A 27,242-nucleotide genomic window follows, 5' to 3' on the forward strand; every position below is an offset into this window, starting at 1 on the left:
TTCTTTCTGTCCAAAGCTTTCCCTTATTCTCTTTTTCCCCTGGGAGGTCTCCCCTTGCCTGTGGCAGGTGCATACTCCTCAGCATTTTTGCACATGCCAGGGCACGTTCCTTTTCTGGGTACCCCAGGCAGGAGGGAGCTTGCTGCCCTGCGTCTTTCTGTGGGCGTGCCCTTGACCCGCCCCTCCCTCCTCCTCTGTGACCTCCACGATACAGGAACAGTGAACAGATTTCCTAGCCAGAGGGTGTATCAGGAAACCACCGATGAAATCAACAGAAATACAGCAGTTTTTACAGAAGCTGAAACTCATAGAATCAGAAACCTGATGTGTCAACAGAAAAACTCAAGTTTCTGGGTCTCATCAGTGGAAAGACAGATGTGGGATCCAGGCAGCTGTTTCTTCTTCTGTTTCTGCTATTCAGTGGCTGTCTTCCATCCTCAAAAAGACATGATAAAATTAGGGAATTGGACTGAGAGGCCTTCATAACAGTTACAACTAGCTTTATCACTTACTGAATGTTTATTGTAATTCAGACACTGGGCTAAGTGCTTCATAAACGTAACCTCACTGAACCCTTCCCAAAACCCTCGGAAGCAGGCATTGCTCCTTTTTTACAGATGAGAAAACTGAGACTCAGAAAAATTAAGCAACTTACCCCCACCCCCCAAAAAAGACAGTTGATACAACAGGAATGCAAACCCCTGGTACACTCCCCCATCCCCACTCTAGTGGCAACGGCCACCACGAAGTAAGTCTGTGTCATTCCAGTTCACTTATGCTATTATAGGCACACATATGAAATCACATTTTCCATAAACTTTTAAGATTGCAGGTAGAGAAACGGCTTTTTGCCTTTTAGACTTGAAGACTCGGTCTCATATCATTAACTTCTTATGCAAACCAGTTGCTATCTAATTATTTCAAATTCTTTAAATCAGCTGAAGCCCTTCACCCTTTAAGTAGGGTTTTCGCTTGCAGGGAGCATGTTTGTTCTCAATGCAGGGACTCGCTGAATGGAGGCAAAAGCGCTAGTATTTCACATTTGTAAGTGATAAGAGGGGGAGGTGGTGGCTTTCAGAGATCATGTTTCAAGTCCAGCCCTGGTTTTTATGTGTGTGGGAATGGACGCAAAGAAAAACACAGCTGAGCTGCATTGTGGCTCTTCCTGTAGAACCTGTTCATGCCCAGGGTGAGTAAACCCGGAGTGGAAATATCTCCCTGAGACAGCCTCCCGAGAAATTTGTGCCTGGATTCAAAGCAGCTTACTCCCCAGGAGGTATCATCGGGATCCACGCTACACCCCAGTTAAAAGAATGTGTCTCCCTTCTGGGAAGATCGGCCAGTGAGCACTTTGCCCTCTATGTCCCCGATCAGAGGAAGGAGTGGAACTGGGGAGGTGTCACTCGCTGGAGTTGCTGATGTCAGTAGCGTGTCAGCCGTGGGAGGCTCTGTTTGTGAAATTGAGTTACACCTAGATGTCTCATGAAACTCCGCTCAGAACTCACCGGAGCTACTGTCTGGGAGCAGGGAGGTAGAGCCAACCTTGGGGGTTTCCCCTCACATTTCTGTCCCACTTTTGGAACTCCTGGATTAAAAGAAATGAAAGCGTCCAGCCTTCGGACATTTTAGGAAATGGGTATGTAGCTTTCAGCCTCACTAATAACTCTCTCCAACCGGGTGATCGTTGTAGCTGCACTGGCTGCGTGTTCTCTTACTGTGTTTGGGATTGGGGGTCCAGCCTGAATGCTTTTGTCTCCTAGTGACGTGTGCATAGGAACTTGAAGTTCATGCTGTTCCTTTACATGAGGTTCCCGTGGTCGTGAAAAGTCTTGGTGCCTGTGCTTTAGGAGATGGTTCTGCTGCTGGTGCTTTGCAGTTAGGCAAAATCCTCCCCTAAGATTCTCTGAGCATAATTTCAAACTCCAGCCAAAGTCTAATAATCATCAGTAGTGGGACAGGTTGCACTGGGAAAGTCCAAGTTGAGAGGAAAAGCTGAGGCTCAGGCCGGTGCAAGGGGGCTGGGAGTGAGCCCAGAAAATACAGCAGGGCACTCCTTCTCATGAATGGGGCACCTTTCACAAATTCTTTGATTTTCAAATGTTGCTTATAAGTTCCCTTTCTCCCAACCCATCGGCAAATGACACCGAGTGCAGCATTAGAATGTCAGCCGCAGGAATAGAGAAGGGGGCTCTATTTACAAAAACGGGAGGCCCTAGCTCAGAAACCAAGAGGGCAACCCTACATTTACCTGCACCCCCACCTCTGCTCCAACTCCTGGCGCTTGGGTTCTGTCGCGTTTCAGGGAACTCCTGTAGGCGGGAAACTGGCATCACAGAGAATCACTCCTGCTTGGGGTTCCATTTTACTTTCACTTTGCATTCTTTTGAAATTTCATCTGTGGTTCTACTGAAACATCCCTTTGAATATCTTTCCACTTAAATGTGAAGTCAACATCTTTGATCAGAAAGCATGTGCTTACTGGAATCTGTGAGGATTTCCTCACTATTTATTTAGTTGAGTCAGAGGAAAAATAGTGTGCATGTTCCCCACACTTGCCTGGTTTTATCGTTCAGGGAAGAGTTACTAGTGAGGTGAAGGTTACTGTCAGAGAAAGGAATGGAATGGTTTCAGGTTGTCGATTCATAAAAAGACTGCATCACATATTCGTGCTTTGCTTCAGAGTATACCTTCTTGATCATTTGATGATTGAGCAGAGTTCTAGATTTCACAAAAATTAGCATTGATTAAAGCTGTGCGTCTTTTCTGTTTTCTTAATTTCTTAGTTATTCCAATGGAAACAGCTGGAGAACTTATACTTCCGTGAGAAAAAATTCGCTGTTGAAGTTCACGATCCACGGAGGTGAGGATAACGGCCTTTTCTGTGTATGGTCCTGGAGACTATCCGCATAACATTGCTGCTAGGAACATTCATGTGCGAGTCTTTGTGCAGACACATTTTCATTTCTCCTGGATGTACCTGGGAGGAGAATTGCCAGGTCCAATGTTAACGCTTTAACCTTTTGAGGTACTGTCACAGTTTTTCCCCTTAGCTCCACCATTTTGCATTCCCACGAGCAATGTGTTTGGTTCCATTTTCTCCACCTCTTTCCTAACACTTGTTATTTTTAGTTGTGTTTTGGTTGCTTTTTAAATAGCCATCCTGGTGTACACGATAGCCCATTTTTGGTTTTGACTTGCATTTCCCTCATGACTAATGATGGCTAAGCATCTTTTCATGTGCTCCTTGGCCACTTGCATATTTTCTCTAGAGAAATATCTGTTCAAATCCTTTGCTCATATTTTAATTTGGTATTCCTGGTCACATTATTTTTTTTTTTTAAGATTTTATTTATTTGAGAGAGAAAGAAGTGCATGAGTTGGGGGGGTGGGGCAGGGGGAGAGGGAGAAGCAGACTCCCCACTCCGCAGGGAGCCCAATGTGGGGCTCCCACCCTTGAGGATCATGACCTGAGCTGAAGGCAGATGCTTAGCTGACTGAGCCACCCAGGCGCCCCCCTGGTCACTTTTAAAACAACAGTTGCCATGTTATCAACACGGACTGAAGTCAGGATTGTAGGCTCTCCGAGCTATTCAGAGGAATTCATTATCAGTCCTCAGTGTTTGCCTTTCAGGTACATTTATGGATGTTTGGAGATCAGAGGGATGAGGGAAACAGCTGTAACAAAGAGATGGCCAAGAGATAAGCCAAATTCCTACAAAGAACATTCGTACTCTTCTCCTTCCTTCCCCACAGCGTCTGCCTGCTCGCCCCCACTTCCTTCTCCATTTACCCTCTCTTCTTCTGACCTGCTCCCCTCTTTTTATCTGGTGCATAAGAAGTACACTGGACTGCCTTCAGACTTGCATTATCTGTAGACACTATCATGTTCATCCTCTGATACTGTCAGAGCTGCACAAGTCTACCTAGATCTGAGATGCTCTTTTACCTTCAGGAAGGTGGTGATCCTGCCCTTTTGGTTGTTTTCTCTTTGAAATATTATCACATTGATTCCAGATCTATTGTGATGGTCACATGTCCTGTGGTTTTTGAGTAAATGTTTTTACTACCACCCCTAATTTGAGGAGCTCTTATCGCTTTTATGTGGGTGCCTTTTTAGAACATGCTAGTTTTACAAAAAAAAAGAGATTATCCAGGTGCAACTGGTTTTTTCATAAAAGGAGGAGATGAGGGGCACCTGGGTGGCTCAGTGGTCGAGCATCTGCCTTTGGCTCAGGTCATGATCCCGAGGTCCTGGGATCGAGTCCTCCATCAGGCTGCCTACAGGGAGCCTGCTTCTCCCTCTGCCTATGTCTCTGCCTCCATCTCTGTGTCTCTCATGAGTAAATAAATAAAATCTAAAAAAAAAAAAAAAAGGAGAAAATAAGAAGCTTGGCCCCTGTCGGCATCAGAGCGTGGCAGCAGAGAAACAATTAGGAAGATACTTCGTGATAACAGTCCTCACTGGATATGTTGTGTGTTGTGCTGGGACTAGAGATGAATACATCAAAAGCTTTCCTTAATCTTTCAGGATTTCTGTGTCAAGAAGAACCTTTGGGCAAAGTGGCCTCTTTGTGCAAACGTGGTATGCAAACCCTTCTCTCATCAAGTCCATCTGGGTAATGGCAATTAGTCAGCATCAGTTTTACTTGGACCGGAAGCAAAGCAAAGTAAGTAACAAGAGCACTTCTATAGGAACAGACTTCCCTCCCTCATTTGCTTTCTGTTCAGAAGTTAAATTTTCTCAGAAAAGATACAAGCACATGGGTTTTGTTCTTTGAGTTTTGGGTTTTTAAACTTTCCGACTGCTGTTTTAATTTTTCTTACTCTTAAAAGGGGAGCAGTATAATATAACCTGATTTAAAAGTTATAAGACATGCCAACTTTTTGGCATGTGTGTACATATTCACAGGTGACATTTTGAAGTTAATAGTTGAACTATACCAGGAGGGAGATTCATGCGTATTTAAACATTTTCCATAGAAAACTTAAGTCTTACTTTATTTCCTTCTGAAGTGTCACTTGAGCATGTAAAAATTCTAACTTGTCCTCCGTGTTGACAGACTTACTCCATAGTAACTTAATTGCTTTATTAATTTGAAATAGGTGTAGTTGAGTGAATTCTGTTTCGCTGTCGTACCTCTTAGGCAAAAATTCCTTCAGCCAGGAGTTTAGATGACATCGCGATGGATTTGACTGAGACAGGAACACCAAGGGTCTCCAAAATGGTGACACTGGAGGCAAAAAGTCAGTTCATCATGGCAAGCAATGGCAGTTTAATCTCTTCAGGTAACGTTTTGGGACGTACAAGTGATCTTTATTTCACTTCTTTTTTGTCCTAACCTACTTTTTGGGGGGTCATTAACCACTTTTAAATACATTTAAGCCCATTAATTTGGGAATAAATAAGCCTATCAAAACCAGCAGCATGTAACAAAAACCAATATTTTAAAAGGTAAAAAGAAAGTTAAATTATAAATAGTTTGTATAAACAATAGTACAAAGACAGTAAAACTCCTCAGGGTAACTTGAAAGGACACTCTCTCCCCATCTATTCCATCAATTTCTTCTCCCAATATTTAGTTTTTGATTCAGACAGTTGTCTAATTCCCTATTTAATATATAGTTAAACATGATTACAAGCTTCAAACCTCACCCCAACCTTACCTCCCCGTGTGATTACTGCCCCAAACCCTTCCTCTATAGAAATTCTGGAATCTCTTTATCACCAAGTATATGTAACTTAACTCAAATGAATTTTCCCATCTAAGTCCTATTGTCAACTTAATCTGAGGCACAGAACATTCCTTTTGCCTTGCTTCCTTGCTTTCTACAAGGACATTCTAAATAACCATCGCAAGAAACATCTTACCTTCTCTCCTGCTCAGAAAAATGAAATCCTTCATTAAGCATTTTATCATTGCTTCTAAAATGACGGAGTCAAAATACAGAAGGTATATATAATTACCAGACTCTGTTGGATGCCCAGAAGCATGAGAAAATGTTCTCCAGTTTCCTTTTATTATGTTCAGAAACAAGGAGAAAAATAAATTATTATTTAATAGCAGATTTGGTTTAGAAATCCTTTGTCCTTTAAAAAGGAAGGAAACATGCATTGTATAAACCTTCCCTACCCTCCCGTCCAATCCCTTTAGGTTCTCAAGACTCAGAAGTTAGTGAGGAGCAAAAGAGAGAGAAAATCCTAGAGCTCAAGAAGAAGGAAAAGCTCTTGCAAGAAAAACTCCTGAAAAAAGTCGAGGAGCTTAAGAAGATCTGTTTGCGGGAGGCTGTGAGTGTCTTCTGCTTTTGGGGACTCTTCAAATTGTGTTTGACAACCTCTGCCAGTGTCAGTTATCCCCCTTCTTGATTCTGTCCTGTTTTACAGGAGCTCACAGGCAAAATGCCAAAGGAATATCCGCTGAACGTAGGTGAGAAACCGCCTCAGGTCAGAAGGCGTGTAGGCACCGCATTCAAACTGGATGACAACCTACTGCCCAGTGAAGAGGTATGAGCACCAGCATTTCGATTAACAGGACAGAAAAGCTGTCAGCTGAATGTGGCTGACTTGTCCCTTTGGTTTTTGAGTCCTGTTGTACATTTCTATCTCACCACTTAAGAGTGCTATAATAGTCCAAACAATTCTTTCTTCCAGGCACAGCCCAATTACAGTTGAGTTATTTCTCACTACTTTACTCCTCCAAATATAGAGAGCATTAAACAAATCCCAAATGTTTGTAAATTGAGAAACATTACCATAAGAATTAACTCCAGTATTAGACACTTCCACGTAAAACAAAGTAGCTTTGACAAATAAGATTGCCCTTTCTGATGGGTCATTTCTCGGGTCCCAGTTCCCCTATCCATGAAGATAATCCTCATTTTTCCTGCTAGGGGACACAAGTAGTAAATGATATAATACATGTGCAGCATTCAGGTATAATAAAGTCCTAATATAGAGTGTACTTTGTCATTTGCCTGTCATCACATAGTAGGGCCCTAGTCATGTTTATTGCCCGAATTTATCCATCTTGGCTGTAGAAAACCATAGCAATTTCCATCCATAATAGAGTGAGGTTCACAATTTTTTAAAAGATTTGTTTATTTATTTTAGAGAGAGAGCACACACTCAGGAGTGGGGGCAGAAAGAGAGGGAGAGAATCTCAAGCAGACTCCCCACTGAGCATGGAGCCAGACACAGGGCTTGATCCCACAACCCTGAGACCATGACCTGAGCCTAAATCAAGAGTCGTACCTCAACTGATTGAGCCATACAGGCACCCCTGAGCTTTGAAATTTATTGAGTATACCCAGTCCTGAGCTAAGCAATGACATATATTATCTCATTTAATCTTTGCCATATTTTTCCAAGGTAGATGTTCTCTCTCCATTTGAAATGGAGATGCAAAATGAAAAAAACCTGCAGCATTAAAAAATTAAACAGTGTTTCCAGGGTCATGAAGCAGAAACCACCAGAAAGAGAAATCAAACCCAAATGTATTTGTCACTAAAGCTATGTATGTGAATATAACCTTCTGTGTCTGTGAATTTGGGGTTAAGAATCTCTCCTTGAAAGATATAATCTTCACCTAACCAACTACATGAATGAAAGGCCATTGCCTTCTTTAAAAGGAAAAAAGTTGGATTAGTGAGAAAGTTTAAATAAATGGATGAGAGAGGTCTTATTTTCTAGAAAAGTGTTTGAAGATATCTATGCAGTAAACTTAAGAAGGTTTTATTCTCAAAGAGCATCTGATTTGAGAATGTACAAGAAACAGTATCATTGTATAAATGCAGGATCCTGCTTTGCAAGAACTGGAGAGCAATTTCCTAATACAGCAAAAGCTGGTTGAAGCTGCAAAGAAGCTTGCCAATGAGCCAGACCTTTGTAAAACCGTGAAGAAAAAACGAAAGCAAGATTACACGGATGCAGTGAAAAAGCTTCAGGAGATTGAAAACTCGATAAATGAATACCGAATCAGATGTGGAAAGAAACCCAGCCAGAAAGCAACAGTTATTTTACCAGGTTCGTAATAAGTAAGGTTTTTCAAGTAACACAGTCAATTTTCTTGATGATATGTAGCATTTCCACATCAGTTCATTTGGTGAGAGATAAAAGAAAGAACAGATTTAAAAGTAAGTTCCTTAGGGGAAAAATGATTTGGAATGTCAGTCTTGCAAGTGTGTAAATTTGGTTTTCAGTGACATTCTCATTATTTTTATACTATACTATTGCTTTGCCTTCATTTTTAGGATGAAAGAGCATTCGTAGCAATATTAATTCATGATAAGACAAATCCACCTTTAACTGGCTTGATATCATCACAAGAAACATAGTTGACAGCACAGGGTAGTATGGGAGCTGGGCCTACCCAGTCACTCCTCAAAGGTTTTTAATGCAGGGACCGTACATTTTTTTAAGGACCTACCTAACATTTGTGAAAAGAGCTCTCACAATTCCTGTCATTTGTGGAGGCTATTTAAAGCTGTGGACAAATGTTTGTGATAGAATATGAAATGAACAAAGCAGGACATTATGTTGTAACCACAACATAATCCTGACATCATATAAATATCCACATACAACAACTGGTTGGGAAATATTTCAAAACACAATTGTGGAATTTCAAGTAACCTATTTTTCTTTTAATACTTCTCTATATTTTTAAAATTCTCAACATTATATACCTAAGACTTTCATATTCAGGAAAAAGTACACTGAAAATCTCATTTAGGTAGATTTCAAGTCCAGTTGGCCTTACTTTATCAGCATGGTTTTCAGCTTTCATCATTGGTTGAAATATGATTATATTTCTTTGATTCCAAGACTGTTTTTTTTTTTCACATTTAAACATCTGTGAAATTTGAATAATTCTTAAACTAGATGGTGTATTACAGTTACAATTGGCAATACTTTTTCTTTTTTCATTGAGACATAAAACAATTATATATGTCAGATTGGATAAAATGTGGTGACTAGGTTTAGAGTCTACTCGGATTTAGGGCGGTATGGTTTATATAGCAGAGATATGGCTTTTGGAAAGTGAATGCACAGACATCAACACACAAGTGTTCCTCAGCTACAGCTGGAGAATTTAGGATGGCTTTGACTCCGAATGAGAAATCCAGTTGGCCTTGGAGGTGGTTACATTCTGGACCTGCAGAAATGGGTGATTAGCAGTGTACTTAACTTTCATAACCATTTGTTGTGGCCCATTCATCCCCAAACTGCAAGATTTGAGCGATCTCCCTTACAATGAGTGACATTTGGGCAGCAGATGGTGCCAATGGTTGAGCATATATTGGGTAGATTTTTTTTAAGTGTGCCTGACAGCTGACTACACTGGCACCTTGCCTTCAAACTCTACTGTGTGTCCAATTAAGAGATAGTCTGCCCAGCTCTGATGGAGATTAACATTTGAGATCAGATGGGAGAGATTTCCTTCATGATGGCATTGAAACCTACACTAAGGTGCTATATTTGCCTATAACCTTGCCAGGACTTGACCCTGTGTATGGAATGATTGACCAAGGTAAATCAACACATCTGAGATGACTCCTATTACTAAATACATTTTTTAACATTTGATGGGCAACAGTAATACTTAGGAATATTATGGGTATTTCCAACCAACAGAATGCTGTGTCTAGGTAATGAAAGCAATAAGTATAGCTAATTTTTATTGAGCATCTGTCCTGTACAAGGAACTGGGCTAAGAGCTTTACATTCATTATTTTAATTACTGCTCACTTAGCACTGCATACTACTTACTACTCTTATTCCCATTGTAGTTGAGCCAAGTGATGCTAAGAGTGGTTAAGTCATTTGCCCAAGATCTTACAGCTAGTAAGTGACAGAACCAAGATATGAATCCAGGTCTGTCTAATTCAGTGGTTCTCAACCAGGAGCAATTTTGCACCCCAGGGAACATTTGGCAACATCTACAGACATTTTTGGTTGTCAAAACTGCTGCTGTTAGGTGGAGGCTGGAGATCCTACAATTCAAAGGACGGCTCTCCCCAGTGAATAATTATCCAATCCAAAACGTCAGTAGTACCATGTGAGAAACCCAGGTCTAATTGAAAAGCTTGTCCACCACAAAGTGTTCACCTATTAAGAAAGTCCCTTTTCTTCAGGGAGGGGCCAAAAAATAACTTAAACTAACAGTAGATTTTCAAATGAGGGTTCAAGTGTATTTTAACATTTAGCATTTATGACATGAGTGGCATGATTTTTCTTTCCTGTTTATTGGTTGTGCGCCCTCAATGTATAAGGTAAAGTTTTCATCCTATGTAGAAGCTAGATTGAAAACTAGTTGAAAACAAAAATTTCCTTGAAATCTCTTCCATTTTTAAAAGATTTTATTTGTTTATTTGTTTATATCTTTACTAGTAAATGATTCCATTGTTACAATCATTAATAATTCTTAATGCACTGTAATTAGTTAATACTTACTAAATAAAAATAAAGATGCACTCCATTGAGAATTGCTGTATTAAATTCACCGTAGGTGTATAAATGTCCCATTATTCTAAAGGCACGTATTTTTATTCACAGAAGACATAATCCCCTCAGAGAGCAGCTCCTTGTCTGACACTACCACCTATGATGATTGTAAGTAGCTCTTCTTTTTCATTTCAAAATGTTATATATTCTGAAATATTAAGACAATTTCCTTAAGTAATGCCTATGTGTTATTCTTTTGGGAAAAGTAGAATGAACTAAGTTACCCTTATGCAGAATGGTTGGGGAAAGGAGATTATGATTAACTTCCATCCAAGTTAACTCATCATCAAATACAGTGCCATACAAATCACGTGACCTCAGGAAATCAGAATACTATTACATGACTGAGCAGCCTCTCAGTAAGGGTTTGTGAGGCTCTGTAGAATATTTTAATGGCATTTTTTTTACTTACTTATTTATTTTTTAGTTTTAAGTAAGCTCCACACTCAAAGTGGGGCTTGAACTCATGATCCTAAGATCAACAGTTGCATGCTCTCCTGACTGAGCCAGCCAGGCGCCCCTCTGGAGGATTTTTTTAACATTTTATCTTGAAGTGATTACACATTCACAGGGAGTTGCATAAATAATACGAGTTTTTCACTCAGCTTTTCCCAATGGTGACATCTTACATATTTGGAGTCTAATCTCAAACCAGGAAACACAGTGTAGACTTTGATTATCCCTGGATGGCTAGGGGTTTGTTTTCCTCAGGAAGAAATTGGGTTACATATCATTGTAATGGTTTCATAGAGGAAGACCTTATCTGTTGTGATGGCCTTTGTTTGTTCAACACATTTCATGATGGAATGGATTTCATATTGCGTGGTAGAGTACTTCCTTGTAATCCCTTGTCCTTAAGCAGAAGAGTAGCTATCTGTCTAATATGATTTAAGGAATTCCGGGAAGCCTCTAACCCATACTGCTTTATCTCCCTCATCCCCACCCCACCCCATGTTTTATGGTGCATGAAATTCCACCATTCCAAAATTCTTCCTTTGAGCTGAAGTTGGGTCATGCTTACCTTTCCTCTTTGAAAATGCAAATGTCAGCAGGAGACATAACAAGTCTCTAATGACTGAGCATAAATCAGTTATATCATGTTCAGTGACAAGATGAGTGTCTGGTCACCTAAAGAGGCCTGACAACTTGAAAGGTGAACAAAAGTGATCCATGCCAACTTTACAGGCCAGCTTCCTTTTGGCCTTTTACACACTGGGGCTTTTCTTTTAATGTGACTCTAGAAAACCTATAGTAGCACCCATTCCACCTGAGTGATTTATAGCTTATTTGCTCAGAGTGGTACCTACTAAACTGGAAAAAATTGGCTCAGGCCCCACATCCTTAAACAATGTGGGAGTTAGGGGTAGCCACATCTCCCAGAGTCAAATCTGAGTATAACTTTTGATTCCCCCAGAACTAAACTACTAATAGCATACTACTGGCAGAAGCTTTAACTTAAATAATCAATTAATACATATTTGCATGTTAAATGTATTATATACTGTATTCTTACTGTCAAGTAAGCTATAGAAAAGAAAATGTTATTAGAAAATCATAAGGAAGGGGTGCCTAAGTGGCTCAATCAGTTAAGTGTCTGCCTTTGGCTCAGGTCATGATCCCAGGGTCCTGGGATCCAGCCCCACACAGAGCTCCCTGCTCAGCAGACAGTCTGCTTCTACCTCTCCCTCTTCCCCTCTCATGCCCCCCCTTATGTGGTCTCTCTCTCTCAAATAAAAAATAAAGTCTTTTAAAAAAATCATAAGGAGGAGAAAATGCATTTAGTGTACTATATTTATATTTTTAAAAATTCGTATATAAGTGGACCCACACAGTTCAAACCTGTGTTGTTCAAGGGTCAACTGTATCCAGTAATTTGTGTTTTCTAAGTCTATAAAACATAAAAATAAATTTCTTGAAAATAATATACCTCTAAAAATATCATCTCTGGTAAAGCACTTTGTTCACCAGCTCTTTTGATTTGTTTTTTGGAGTGCTGGCAGAGTATTTGTTAACTTATTTATTTACCTACCTACTTATTCATTCATTCATTTACTTTTTATAGCCAATGACACCTTCACTCTTGCTGGGCAGCGACCAAGTTCAGTACCTCATTCTCCAAGAATTCTTCCCCCTAAGTCTCTCGGTATTGAACGAATCCATTTCAGAAAGTCATCCGTCAATGAACAGTTTGTGGATACCAGGCAGTCCAGGTGAGAAGTCACATCATCAATAAGGCAGATGCCTCCCAGCCATGAGATCTTTCCTCCAAAATGGTTGACTTTTGGGGGCATTATCCTATTTTTCCTTTCAGAAGGAGTTATCTTGTAAAACCGAAGCATAGAAACTAACCCTTGTTATTTGTAGTTGATGACAAGTGCAAGTGTTCCTAAGAGATCTTTTCAAAGCATTCAGCAGCTTCCTATATTTTAAAGTCTGTTGGATTTATGTTAGGTTCTAGGAGCATTATTTATAATCTGGATTTGGATATGATGCCCAAAGTTCAATTTCATAACCCATGCTCTCAGAAAACTGTTCTTAAAACAACTCTGTCAGTGCAAGTGACAGAAATGACTTCTGATCTTTCAAATGAGACTTCAACTCAGTTTCAATCTGTAAAATAGATAATATGACTTTTTTTCTCAAATGTCTCAGGTAAATGTTATCCAAGCAATAACACCAGATCTTAAAAAGATGACAGACCAGTGATTCTCAGAATTTGGCTGCATGGATCAATACTACTTAAAAAAAAAAAAAAAAGGACCCAAGATAGGATTGCCAAATGTTTGCTCTATGTAATCAGAATGCTCAAATAAACAATACCGTGATTTCATGAAAAAAATGACATGTAAATATGAAAAATACAGTCCTTGTCATAATAATAAAATGAAGTTAACATTTATTGAATGCTAATTATATGTCAGATGCTATTCAAAGTGCTTTAATATGTATTGACAAATTTAATCTGTACCACAATCCTAGGAGTCTGATAACTATAAATTTTAATCTGTACCACAATCCTAGGAGTCTGTCATTACCATTTACAGATAAGTACACTGAGGGCCAGAAAGCTTGAATAACCTGTTAGGTTCATATGAATGTTAGAATCGGGATTTGAACCTACATAGCCAGACTCCAAAGCCTATATTGTGATTTTTACCAATATGTCATATTTCATCTCAGCAGAGGTAAAAATTAGCCTTAAAATAAAGGAAGATTATTTAGATTAAATAATTCTTCACTTACAAAAAATACAACTAGCACTTTGTTATATTCCTCGTTTGTCAAAGACCAATGACAACTTTTATTACATATCAGCTTCAGTTGTTAGATTAGGATTTAGAACTGTTGCCTTAAACAATACCAATCCAAGTGTCCAGAGCTGTGCCAGCCAGGTCAACTAAAAGTAAATAAAATTAAAAATTCATTTCCTCAATCATGTTAGCCACATTTCAAGTGCTAATGGGCACATGTAGGCTAATGGCTGTAATATTGGCACAGATATAGCACATTTCCATCATTGGACAGCCCTGGACAAGTATATTTATTATATTTGAGAAAATAAAACTATTGCAGCAGAAGGAAAAATTATAACTGGAAATCATTATCTTAAAAATTATTATACCTACTTCCTTAATAGCTAAAGATGGGTTTGCTCTTTGATCCAACAATTTCACTTAGAGGACTTTTTCCTATTGAATTAATTAACTACAGGATGCTCATCATAGCATTGTTTACAATAGTGACAAAATGAAAATAACCCAAATGCTCAACTAGTGGATTGCTTAAATAAATCATAAGTCCTTATAATGAAATGCTATGCTGTCATTAAAATAACATTGTAGATGAGTATTAACCAACACAAAACATTAGGTATAGTTTTTTAAATATGAGTTTTGAAAGAGAATATAGGGTAAGATCTTATTCTTTTGTTGTTAAAAACTATAAATGCTTTTAAGTAAATATGCTTAGTAAAAACATCTGAAAATACTCAGTGTTGACCGCTTGTATCTGAAGTTTCAGATTATAGACTTTAAATTTTTTCTTTTTTATCTGCACTTCTGAAATTTTCTGCAGGGGACTTGACATGCTTCTGTAATAAGTAAAAATGTAATCAGAATCACATTTAATTAAAAAATTAACTTCAAACTGTGTTCTCACTCACTGGGTAAGTGCTGGGTAGCCAACAAAGTGATTTGCAGAACTCACAGGCCTGCAAACAGTAGCCCACTGGCCAAATCCATTGTGCAACTTATTTTCCTATGGCCCATGAGCTAAGAATGGGTTTTATGTTTTTAAATAGTTGGAGGTGAAATCAGAAGCAATAATATTTTGTGATGTGAAAAATTATATGATATTTTACTTTCATAGCCACAGTCAAGCTTTATTGGTACACAGCCACCCCCATTCACTTACATGTTGTCTACACTGCTTTTGTACTTTAGGGATAGAGTAGAGCAGTCAAGATAGGGCCATCTGGCCGGCAAAGCCAAAAATATTTACTATTAAACTCTATAGAAAAAGGCTTTACCAACTCTGCTCTAGTTGCTTTTAATCTCTTTTATTCAGTATACTCTTTTTAATTTTTTTTAAAAAATTTTTCCTTCATATTTATGATTCAGCAAGATCACTTGTGTTTCCCCTAAAACTCATGTAGGTCATATGAGGATACTTAACCACAAAGACACCCTTCCCAGTTTTCTCCTATGTCTTTTCCTTTGATTTCCAGTAAGTTTCAAATCAGCTTATGACAAGTTTGCCAGAGATGCTGGGAGGCTCATCACCTCCTAAATTCTTCTTTTTACCCTCACAGGGAAATGCTGTCGACACATAGCAGCCCTTACAAAACCCTGGATCGGCGGCCCCAGGGCGGACGGAGCATGCCCACCACTCCAGTTCTTACCCGCAACGCCTACAGCAGCAGCCATTTGGAGTAAGAGCGCTTCCTTCCAGTTACTTCAACTCTGTTGATTTTTGCTTCAAGGTTTCACTCTACTTTGTTGTGTGTTTTAATCATTTTAAGGGTCCTTACCCAACAGGACTACGTTACGAATCTGTGTTTTCTACTTAATGGTTCAACTGCATTGGCAATGAAAACATGCCTAAAAATATACTTTGCTGGGTAGATATGAGATTTTTGGGGTTGTGTGCCTTAATTTTCCCAACCAGACATCACCATTTGTTATTTGGTGGTGAGGGTGAAGATAATGACACTAGCAACATTTTGAAGTGTTTGGGGAGGGTTTTGCTAGCTCTTTTTTTATACCTGATATGATTCAGTCTGCACAACGAGCCTAACTGTAGATCCCAGATCCTGTTTTACCTCCTCACCTTACAGAGGAGGAAGCAAGACTGAAGTTAAATGTCTTACCCAAGCTTGCATAGCTGGGGGAAGGCAGAGCCATGACTCAACCCGAGTATATCGGGGGTCAGAGCCAGGCTCTCCTGCATGTGATGCTGCCATCACCTAGTCTGTCTCCTGCTCTCCTGCTCTCCTGTTGGGAGAGAGGAACCTCCAAAGATGAGTTGGGCTTTTTTTTTTTTTTTTTTTTTTTTTGAAGGCTTTGATGCAACTTGTGCATCATCAGTGTATTTTCCCTACTCTCGAGTAAGGCTATGGATTGCACAGTTGTTAGAACCTGGTTCTTTTCTCGTTTGGCCCGTGACAGTGAAACCGGTATGGGAACCAAGAGATTATGTGAAAAATGGATTCTCTTGTACAGTCAGCTTTGGATACCTTGAGTTTTATGGCAGGCCAAGGGTGATTAAATCCTTCATTTGTAAAATTTTGGTCTTTCTTTTCTTCTTCCTCCGTTACAAATTTGCCTTGCTCCTCCCACAGACCCGAATCTTCAGCCCAACACTGCCGCCAGCGGAGTGGAAGCCTTGAGTCTCAGTCCCACCTGCTGTCTGAGATGGACAATGATAAGCCATTTTTCTCCCTCTCCAAATCCCAAAGAAGCAGTAGTACAGAAATCCTGGATGACGGGTCTTCCTACACCAGCCAATCAAGCACAGAGTATTACTGCGTGACGCCCGTTGCCGGCCCCTATTACACCACCCAGACTCTGGACACTCGTGCCAGGGGCCGGAGAAGGTCCAAGAAACAGAACGTTTCGACTTCAAATTCAGGAAGCATGCCCAACCTAGCACAAAAGGATAGTATGAGGAATGGCGTCTACACAAAGAGTCAGGAGCAACCTTCTTCTAGTTACTATATTGCTGGATACACGCCCTATGCAGAGTGTGATCTGTATTACAGTGGCGGCTACGTCTATGAGAACGACACTGAGGGACAGTACAGTGTCAATCCTTCCTATCGGGCCTCAGCACACTATGGATACGAGCGCCAAAGGGACTATAGCAGGTCCTTTCATGAAGATGAGGTCGACCGGGTGCCCCATAACCCATATGCAACTCTCCGGCTGCCCCGGAAGGCTGCTGCCAAGTCGGAGCACATCACCAAAAACATCCACAAGGCCTTAGTTGCGGAGCACCTGCGTGGCTGGTACCAGCGGGCCTCTGGGCAAAAGGATCAGGGGCACAGCCCACAGACTAGCTTTGACTCAGACAGGGGATCGCAGAGATGCCTGGGGTTTGCTGGGCTGCAAGTACCCTGCTCTCCCAGCAGTCGAACATCCTCCTACTCTTCAGGTAAGAATACTGCGAAAGCACCTGATTCTCAGATCAAATTTACCTCATGTCCCCCAGCCCACCTTCCCCCCCAACCACTCCCCTCAGGGATTATGGGACTAGTACCCAAAGTCATGACACTAGTAGCCATTCAGTAGGGCCTACACAGTAAGAATTTCCAACTTAAAAACAGCTCTTTCTTTTCAGCTTTCCAAAGAACACAGTTTACAGGAGTCCAGTGGAGCAAGTTGTAGATTCAAATCAAACAAACATTCATGGAGTACCTACTGTATGCTGCCCTGTATGAGGGGCTTTCAAATATTGTGTGTTCTCCACATTTCATAAAAGTGTTTGAGTCACTGATGTTTGATGTATTAAAAAAATAGAATAAATCCGCCAGGCAAGCGGAAAACATTAGGATTATACATCCTAACATCCTAATACACCCTGTTCACCACCAGGAACTTGATCGTCTAAAGGCAATTTGTTTTGAATGTGCAGGTAGCAATGGGAGGCTCCTAATAGTTCTTTTAGGAGGTAGTATTTAGTAAGCCCTGTTCCTGGCACTGTTCTAAGTGCTTCGCATGCCTTGACTCAACTCAGTAATCATATATACTTCACCTTAGGGTTGATTTCCGGGATTTTCAAAGATAATTTTGGCTAGACATGTTGCCTCATGCAGTGACTTTTGCCCCTCAGTCCACTAAAATCCATGGAGGACTTACTGCCTGCCCCTAGCTGTGTGACCTACTCTAAGTAGAGAAGTAAAGGGAAAGAGGAGTATCTGCCTCTGGTTGCATTTATTCAGCAAGCAAGCAGGCATATCCTGGGTGCTGAGGAGCTAGTGTTAACCAGCTTCTGGCCTTGAAGAGCTCAGTCTAGAGGAATGTATACAAATTCAGCAATTTTAGAGCTTGGAACTGAATGTGTTCTTGAACTGTGTGGCAACCTGAGGTCACATGTTCTTGCCCCCTCTCTCAGAATAACCCCTTAGTAAGATATAGCACCGGGTTCCTGAATCACTCCACAGTAGTCTGTGAAAACTGTGCCTTTAAAAGTTTCCTAAGCTTGTTGACCAGAGGCATTTCCATGGAGATTTCTGTTTGGGTTTAAGGTCTCTTCTCTCTGTGTAGGACTTTGGACTTCCGCTAGGGCTTTCCCATTTATTACCACACCGAACATACAAAAAGGCTCCTGTCATTATTCCTTGTTATTTATGGCTCAGATCTAGAGAATGCCTTCCTTCCCCTAAGGTTCAGGGAGTTGCACAAAAATCTCTCAGAAAAACATGGGGAGAACATTAGAAAGAAAGAACCAAACAAGGAGGGCTGAGATGCATATGGATGGATGGTCATCAAAGCACCTGCCTTTTTAAACAGTGAGGCTGGAGAGCAGCAGGTGTACCTCAGAAACCATGGCATTACTGGAGGGTGGCTCAGTGTCTGGAGCAAAGTTAAGAATGGAGTTAATGCTTACAGGTAGGAGCCTGCCTGGGAGCTGTAGGATTTGGCCCCACAGACCAAAAAGCATTACATTTTAAAGAACTAAAGGGTTGGAATTAGAGTTCCTCAAGAAAATTCCCTTTTGGAATCTTCCTCATTCCTGTCTACATTTTATAGCTACAAGAAATATATTACAACAGGCATGCATCATGGAAAGTTTCCTGTTATATGCCAAAGTAGTCAGGTTTTGTAGTCCCTTCCAGCCATCTAAAGACTCTCTTGGTGACTCAGTTTTATTTATTTATTTTTGAAGATTTTATTTATTTATTCATGAGAGACACAGAGAGAGAGGCAGAGACATAGGCAGAGAGAGAAGCAGGCTCCCTGCAGGGAGCCCTATGTGGGACTCGATCCCAGGACCCCGGGATCACGACCTGAGCTGAAGGCAGATGCTCAACCACTGAGCCACCCAGGCACCCCAATGACTCAGTTTTAGTAGTAATGACAGCCACCATCTCCTGGCAGCTTACCCTGGGCCACACCACATGCTCAGTGCGTCATGCTCACTCTCCCATTTAATGCACGCAACAGTTCTATATAGTGAGTGCTGTTGTCACGTATGTTCTTATTATCCCCATCTTGCTGTGGAGGCAATTCTGGTTTAGAGAGTTGAAATGACCCCGCCCAAAGCCCCAAACCTGGTAAGTGCTCAAGTGGGAATTCTCTCCCAGCTCTGACCACAACCACCAAGCCTCATAGCCCCCTGACTCGGAGTTATGAAACGTTCTTGGAAACTCAAAGGGAGAGGATCACACCTTTGAGTCAAAACCTCACAGCATCCAGGGCTACGGATGAGTTTTGCATCTGTAGTACGCTGGTCACAAGGGCTTTGTGGGTCTGAGAAAGAAGAGGAGGAAGGTGGCTGCCAGGAGCAGGAAATGGAGCAGAGCTGGGAGGCTCCATGAGCGGTGCTGGTGTTGGACCATCAGTTTGACATGGTGGTCACCTTGCATATCCTCGGCATGAAGCAAGACTGGTTTTAGAGAGGACAGCAACGCCCTGGAGTGAGACATTCACTGGGCTTTGCTCCAGATCATACCCTTGTCTTGTTCCAGTTCAGTAGAACTAATGTCCTTCTGTCCTAATTACTCTCCCTACACCTTCACCTGCACACTTTTGTTTAAGGTGAAAAGTATGCATTGATCCTGCTAAAAGCTGGTATTGCCTTGGGTCAAGGAACAAGTCATGTCCCAACAGATCAACTTGTGGAGTGCTTTTCCTCCAAAAGCCTCCAGGAAACTCAAACTGGTCATCTTATCTTTACAAATAAAGCCTTATCTATCCAGCCACCATAGCGAGAATGGAGAGATCCTCTCCATATAGAAGAATTTTTTTCCTCCTTGTCTTTGAGGTTATTTCTTATAGCATGCGTTTCTTTTTTTTTTTTTTTAAGATTTATTTATTTATTCATGAGAGACAGAGAGAGAGAGAGAGAGAGAGAGGCAGAGACATAGGCAGAGGGAGAAGCAGGCTCTTCACAGGAGCCCGATGCGGGACTCAATCCCAGATCCTGGGATCACGACCTGAGCCGAAGGCAGCCACCCAACCGCTGAGCCACCCAGGCGTCCCATAGCATGCCTTTCAATTAACTTTATTCTCATTAATAATATCATTAGTTCTCATTTTTTGGGGGGTACATATTCTATACCAGGCACAGTGCTAAACATTCTCACATATAACTTGATTTAATCATGGTATCATCCCTATACAGGATATATTTGCATGATTACCCCCACTGTACAGGTGAAGAAACCGGGACTTAAAGAGAATAAACTATTTGCCTAGAGACACGGCCAATAAGTGACTAAATTGAAATAGGAACTCTGTTGATTATAAACATTGGCTCTTGATCTCTGCACGTAGATGATTATAATATATATCTAAATGGCCTGAACAGTCTTCATTTTGAATAGTCCCACTAATTTTGTCTCTTTCCATTTTTATTTCTAGTATCTTCTACAAATGCTTCTGGGAACTGGAGGACCCAGATAGCTATAGGGCTATCTGAATACGAGACCCCGGCACATTCTTCCTACACCAGCTGCTATGGCAACATCTATAATCCTTTGCCCTCCCCAGGCAGGTGAGAAACCAATGCTCCAAAATTCTGGTAACCTGTTCCTGGTCAGAAGAATTGAGGAATTCTGTTTTACTTTATAATGCCCAAGGATCATCAGACTATATATAGCCTACAGGCCAAAACCAGCTGCCACTGGTTTTTGTAAATAAAGTTTTATTGGAAAACGGCCGCATTCATTCATGTACATACTACCTCTGGCTGTTTTTGCACTGTGAGGCAGAGTGGAGTTAGTGACAGAGCCTGAGTGGCCAACAAAGCCAAAAATATCTGGCCTTTTAAGAAAAGGTTTCTTGACTCTTAATCTAGATTGTTCCAACTTGATTCTGTTCCTTGTCTTCTGTACATTAAATTCTGTACCTGAAGGGTTTTTTAATTGCAGTACTCTAAACTGTATTGCTGATATATCCATTTAAGACTCTTCTGGAACCTTGGAGGAAAAATATCTCTACTCCAGAAAAGGCTGTTCGCACCAAAATTCCTCATAAACAGTTGGTGGGCTTGATTTCAAACATTTGCTGCCTTTTTGTGTCTGACCCTGTGTTCACTAAGAAGCTACAGACACAGCCAGCTGTCCTGTTTGTAATCGTGGTCCTCTGTAAACATTTGGAGGAAATACATAAGAACAATTTGTTAAAATGCAATTTTAAAAAAAGATTGCTAACTCCACATTTCACATTTTTCACTTGTTTGTATATGTAGGAGGAATTAAGTTTGAAGAGGTCATTTCTCCCTATCACTTTGCACAGAATATAATTCACACCCATCGTGCTAAGAAATAGAACATTTTCTGTTTGTTTTTATTTAATTTTGCTCTAGGTCAACTCGCTTTGGCCATAGGGAGACTGCCACAGACCATAACTTATAAAAGTGTCTATCCTGATGAATTTGAGAGGTTAATTTCTTTTCTTTTTTACTTCAATTTTTTATTTCAATTCTAGTTAGTCAGTGTATACAGTAAGATTGGTTTCAGGAGTAGAAACCAGTGATCCATCACTTATATACAACACCCAGTGCTCTTCACAAGTACCCTCCTAAATCCCCATCACCTACTAGCCCATCCCCCCCACCTTCCTCCATCATTCCTCAGTTTGTTCTCTACAATTAAGAATTTCTTATGGTTTGCATTTCTCTCTCTCTCTCTTTTTCCCTTCCCCTATGTTTATCCACTTTGTTTCTTAAGTTCCACATATGAGTGAAATTGTAATTTCCTAATAAAGTACTCTGTAACAAGCGAATTGGAGGTAGTCAACCCCCAAAGTCTTATTTTTCTTCTCCCTGTGCAAGAAGAGTTTTTCTTGGCTTGAACTATTAGGCCAATTGTCTCAGCTCAACAAAGGGTGTGCTCAAAATAGAATTTAAGCAAAAATATACCTCAGGGGATTTCAAATAGCTTGGATTTCTGTAAATAATGCTTGCAAATGAGTTAAGAGCGAGAACAAAAGTGCCTTTGGCCCAAAACTAGAGCTGCACTTTTTCAATTCGGGTCTCATCATTTTGTAGAATTCACTTGCAAATAGTTTTCCAGTTTGTATACCTTTACTTTCTTTTTCGTTGACTGCGTTAGAAATGATAGAAGAAGCCCAGCACGTAAGACAGTTTGAAGATCCTTGACACCACTTTCACTGGACTCAGGAAGTACTAAACATTTTTAAAGAAAATCTGTTTTTACCGAGTGTGCCTATCTATTTCAGCCAGCCCAAGACGGCTTGACATGGAGTCTGATGTCAGAGGGGGATAATCCACAGGAAATTAGAAACTATTTAAAGATCCCTATTGTGTATGCTCACATGCACATAATATGAGCTCATTGTGGAAAATTAGGAAAATGATAAAGGGATAAATAAGTAGGAAATCATTTACCCATAATCCCACCACCTAGGGATGGAAGCTATTAGCATTTTGACACATCCCCCCATTTTCCCAAATCCATTTTTAACCTGGTTGTAATGATAACCTTATGTGCAATTTTACATCTTTCATTGTCTAGGAACTTTTGCATCCCAGTTTTTTTTTTTTTTTACTTAATATTGCAACACTAGACATGCTCCCATATTTTTAAAAATACCTTAAGCCTTATTTTATGTGATCAACATGATATTCCACTCAATAAATATACCATACTTTATTCAACAGTTCCCATTATTTTGAATTTGAATGGTTTTTAGATTTTCTCCTTTTTTATTGTAATGCTGCTGTTGACCTCTTTGTGCAAAACGTTTGTCTGAATTCCAGATTATTGCCTTAGGTTACATTCCAATAAGTAGAATTAATGGATTAAATTGAAAAGTGTATTTTTTTAAGCCCTTGCTTTCCAGAAAGATTTGCCAATTGACCCTCCCAGCAAGGTACGGGTGTGCTTATTCCCATCTATTAGTCTATTAAGGATTTTTTTCTTTTATTATACCTCAGAGTGATCAATTTAACTTGACCTACTAACAAAGCAAGTATAATAACAGCCATCCATCAAGTTTTAGAAATTTGCTATGAAATTGTGTTATTTTTGATGGAAACATAATTTTCAAAATAAGAGAGAGATTAGGTTTCAAGATAAAGATAAAAAGAAAAATTTTAGGGATCCCTGGGTGGCTCAGAGGTTTAGCACCTGCCTTTGGCCCAGGTCGTGATCCTGGAGTCCTAGGATCAAGTCCCACATAGGGCTCCCTACATGGAGCTGTTTCTCCCTCTGCCTGTGTCTCTGCCTCTCTCTCTGTGTGTCTCTCATGAATAGATAAATAAAAAAAAAAAAAAAAAAAGAAAGAAAGAAAAATTTTAGATCTGCCCTGAAGTTAAAGATTTGAGTATTTTTTTTAAACAAATGAAGTCCCCATTATTTCAAGACCCTTTTCCCCAGAGGGTCTGGCTCTTAACATTTACAGAAACCTGCACGTTTTTACCAATAAAAATTTGTTTCCAAGTGTGGTGCGGTATAATCGTCAGTGGCATAAACTTTCTAAAATTATAAATGCCAAAGTCTCTTATGCTGCTTGGTATATAATATGCTCAGATTCTTGGCTCTGCGATGCAAACTTTTTTCAAGTAATTTTTTTTTTTCGTTTCCTGTTTTCCGTTTCCCATCCTCTTCCCCATCTAACTCGACCTACACTAGGCAAAACCGAGGGCTTCTGTCCCAGAGAATGGTTGCATCTCCAGAAATGAGATCAGTTTTAAGTGCTCTTTTGCTAAGTGTAGCCAGCGGTAGTAAGTATAGCCCTTCAGATCTGGGTGTTGCATCTTGTGTAGTAGCAGCAACTTTGCTTGCTCTGGCTGATGTGTGAAGCTATGGAAATCTGATTTTGTGTTTATATTAGATGAAAACACTAAATACCTGGTTTTGTATACTATTTATTTCCAAAGCTCTCCTTCCAGTGACTTTTTAATCATCTTTACTAAAGAAATTTGAAATAAAAAGAAACCTACTAACTATCTAACCTATTCTAAATGACTCTCGCAGGAACGAGGTTTTGCTTCTTAGAATGGCTTGTGTAATAGAATGCTTTCCTCTGGCTCTCCCCTCCAAATATGCCTATGATTGTTGTATGTGGTGTTGTTTCCAATTTACAATCAACCCATATACCCCAGGGATGTAACATGTGTCCCTGAGTGCCCCTGCCTTCCTCTAACTATATTCCTTTGTCCCTTAGGAAAGCATCTAGTATATTCCCTTAATTTGAAGAATACTTAAAATGCGGCTGTCAAAAGTAGACTTTTTTTTTAAGTTCAAAATATGACTCCCACCCAAAGAGAAAATAGGCCTGTGTCAAAGCCTTATTTAACTCATCAATGAGAGAACTAACAGAATGGTAAAGCTGCTTCCAAGAGAATTCAAAAGACGAAATTCAACACACTGAAAGATAAAATGCTGGCATGAGATTACTAAATTAAATTTAAAAACCAGTTAATGGCCTATGGGGCAATAAAGCTATAACCATGATCTTTTTATACTAGAGAGAAGTTATTTGTATTTCTTCCAGACATAAAAAAACCTTCAAGTTAACATGTAACTAACCACAGTCTGGGTCCTGATCAATGATAAATGTGAGTGAGACAAAGGACTGTCTCTCTAGAGAATCCAGGGCACCTTGCATGGACCTTTTTGACAGTGCGCCAGCAGGACAATGAAAGAACACACACACACCATTATCCTTTGACTTGACAGTGCTTTCTACCAATTCTTTGAGTAATCTTTGTACTCCGGTAGTAAAAATGACCACAAATAATAACTTCTCTGGTTTCCTTTAATAGACAGTACACAGAGATCAGTCAACTGGACAGTACAGATGGAAGCCGGTTGGAAGAAAGCCTGGAGAGCAGGGAGCAGAGGCTCTTTTGGCATGAAGATTCAAAGCCTGGAACATTAGTCTGAACTGCAGTTGGATCTCTCGACCAAGCACTGCGTTCTCACACTAGTGTGCCTTGCAGAATGTGCTCGTCTTCCCAGAAAGCTGTTCGGCTGTAGAAAGCTAAAGGCATCGAAGGTCGAAGAGAGGACTCAGTTGCCCTGGAAGTGAATCACACGCTGAGGCTGTGCAGAGTCCCTGAACGACTTGCCTTTCAAACTCCGGGCACTAACCCAACAGAGCAAGGTAGAACCGTGGCCGAGAAAGGACTCAGCCTGTATCAACAGCAAGCACTTTTTTTAAGGGACTAAAAGTTTTGAAGGCAAACCACAAAACTGTGACAAGTGCGTTCAGGGTCTCCAGTAGGGAAGAAGGACAGGAAATTTCAGAGCACAATTCGGAATGAAGAGAAAAGGGAAACCAGGAGCTCCTTAGACATTGTTCACCTTCAGAAAGTTTGAATTTGTGAGCCAGCGAAGAATAACATGCTATTTCTACGTGGCCGTGGACAATTGAGACAGTATTGGAAAATTACTTGAAGAGAGGCTGGATTTTCATGAAGTTCTGGATGAGTGTAAAGGATTTTAGCAGATTATAAAGAGTGATGGTTTTCATAAGCACCGTAAAATGGGTTCTGGAAAGACTTAGTGCCGTAGCATCCTGTAATATAACTTTATGGTAGCAGATTGGGGAACATGAAGCAGCCCACTGAATAATTGACAAACTCTGCTTGGAGAATTTTCTAAGGTACAATATTACTGGGCTCCTTTTTCCTTTGTACACCAGTGGCCTGATGGGTTATTATTCGGGCTGGTAACTCTCCAATTTGGCTGCCGTTTGAAATGGCAGACCTGATATGGAAAGTTTTTATAATTGAGAGTTTGAAAAAGTATTTTAAGGTAATACAGAAAGAACCCAAAACAAAATGAAATGAAAAAACAAAAGCCACATCATTTTAGATGAATTGCGTGCCTTAAAATGGTGAACATTAGAAAAGGAAGCAAATTGTCCAGATTCCACAGGGGGTTCTAAGTCACCAAATGACAAAAACAAGATTAGTCATTAAAGAGACGAAAGCAAAAAAACTCCAAGCTGCAGTAGATTTAATTATGAGGCTAAAACTACCTCATACTTTACTTGGAAGAACTAATTAGCTATGGTTTATTATAGTGTTTTTTTTTAAAAAACAAACAAATATTTCCATATTCCAGATTGTTTTGTGTCATCTTCACTCTGCTTCAATATTCCATAAAAGGTGCTCCCTCCCCCCTCCCTTTTATACAGGTTTCGTGTTCATATTGTGAATAGAGAAGTTTCTGAACAACTTTTTTGGAACATTTTCTATCTATATTCCAAAGCATGTAATATATGCATAAAGATGATTTGTTAAACTGGTCCTTAGTCATTTGTATCATTAAATATGAAGTTTGAGGGAAAATTTGGAACAAAAAAGAAGACATGCAAAAAAAGTAACTTATTCCTTTTTGCATATTTGTATAGCCTTCTAGAAACAGAAATACCCTTTTGCATATTCTTTTACTGTTCTGACTTTTTAAGACCTATTATTTTTTTACATAGGTCAATAAACCGAAGGTGTGCTACTGAAAATGTTTACGTGTTCTTCCATTACATTCAGGGTTCATACGAAGCTGTTAAAAGTGCTCTACTTCAAGTGATCATATCGGACAAGATTGCAGGTTTTTAGTCATAGTATTACCATAGTTTACAGATGCCAAGATGCACATTTTTTTTCATATTTACATCTTTGAAATCGGGATGCATCTTTTGATTGATGGCATGCTCTAAATGAATTGGCAGTGTTTTTTTTTTCTTTCTTAGTGCTGCATAAAATAATGCTGTGTCTTACAATAAAGTTGTCTTAGAACTGATGAAATACGGTAGTTTATTGCCTCATGGAGGATGACAGATGTGAATTTTTAGGCTTCCTAATCTTGCGAATGTTGTTTATTTGTAACGAGTCATTCATCCTAGTTTTGCAGACTGGCAAACAGGTCTTTTAAATTCAAGAGAATGTTTCATCTGACATCTCTTTATCCTGCCCAATGGGGAGAAGGGAATGGGAAATGAAATATAGGAAGAACTTAATATTTCCGTGCAAGTGTCTTAGATGGAAATAACCTTCTCCTGTTCAAGAAAGGTAATGCTCAGAATGACAAGTGCACCTTGAGAGA

The 27,242-nt window shown here is 39.9% G+C and overlaps 1 protein-coding gene across 7 annotated transcripts in view; it reads left to right on the forward strand.

Annotated features, from left to right (window-relative positions):
• Positions 1-26,944, forward strand: part of FRMD4B (FERM domain containing 4B) — a 321,458-nt gene extending 294,514 nt beyond the window's left edge. For 3 of the 7 annotated variants that reach the window (XM_049097558.1, XM_049097557.1, XM_049097559.1), the window contains 12 exons: positions 2,784-2,860; positions 4,529-4,667; positions 5,145-5,286; positions 6,153-6,286; positions 6,383-6,502; positions 7,792-8,020; positions 10,553-10,609; positions 12,564-12,711; positions 15,312-15,431; positions 16,341-17,152; positions 20,584-20,716; positions 23,820-24,922. In XM_049097558.1, the coding sequence (XP_048953515.1) occupies positions 2,784-2,860; positions 4,529-4,667; positions 5,145-5,286; positions 6,153-6,286; positions 6,383-6,502; positions 7,792-8,020; positions 10,553-10,609; positions 12,564-12,711; positions 15,312-15,431; positions 16,341-17,152; positions 20,584-20,716; positions 23,820-23,988 (2,280 nt within the window). In that variant the 3' untranslated portion in view covers positions 23,989-24,922. Of the gene's footprint in view, positions 1-2,783; positions 2,861-4,528; positions 4,668-5,144; positions 5,287-6,152; positions 6,287-6,382; positions 6,503-7,791; positions 8,021-10,552; positions 10,610-12,563; positions 12,712-15,311; positions 15,432-16,340; positions 17,153-20,583; positions 20,717-23,819; positions 24,924-24,955 lie in introns of those variants that run through there. The other 4 variants (XM_049097560.1, XM_049097556.1, XM_049097561.1 and 1 more) reach the window with 2 other exon arrangements.
• Positions 26,945-27,242: the final 298 nt, after the last annotated feature.

Source organism: Canis lupus, chromosome 20 (assembly GCF_003254725.2).
Source record: "Canis lupus dingo isolate Sandy chromosome 20, ASM325472v2, whole genome shotgun sequence".
Taxonomy (NCBI): domain Eukaryota; kingdom Metazoa; phylum Chordata; class Mammalia; order Carnivora; family Canidae; genus Canis; species Canis lupus.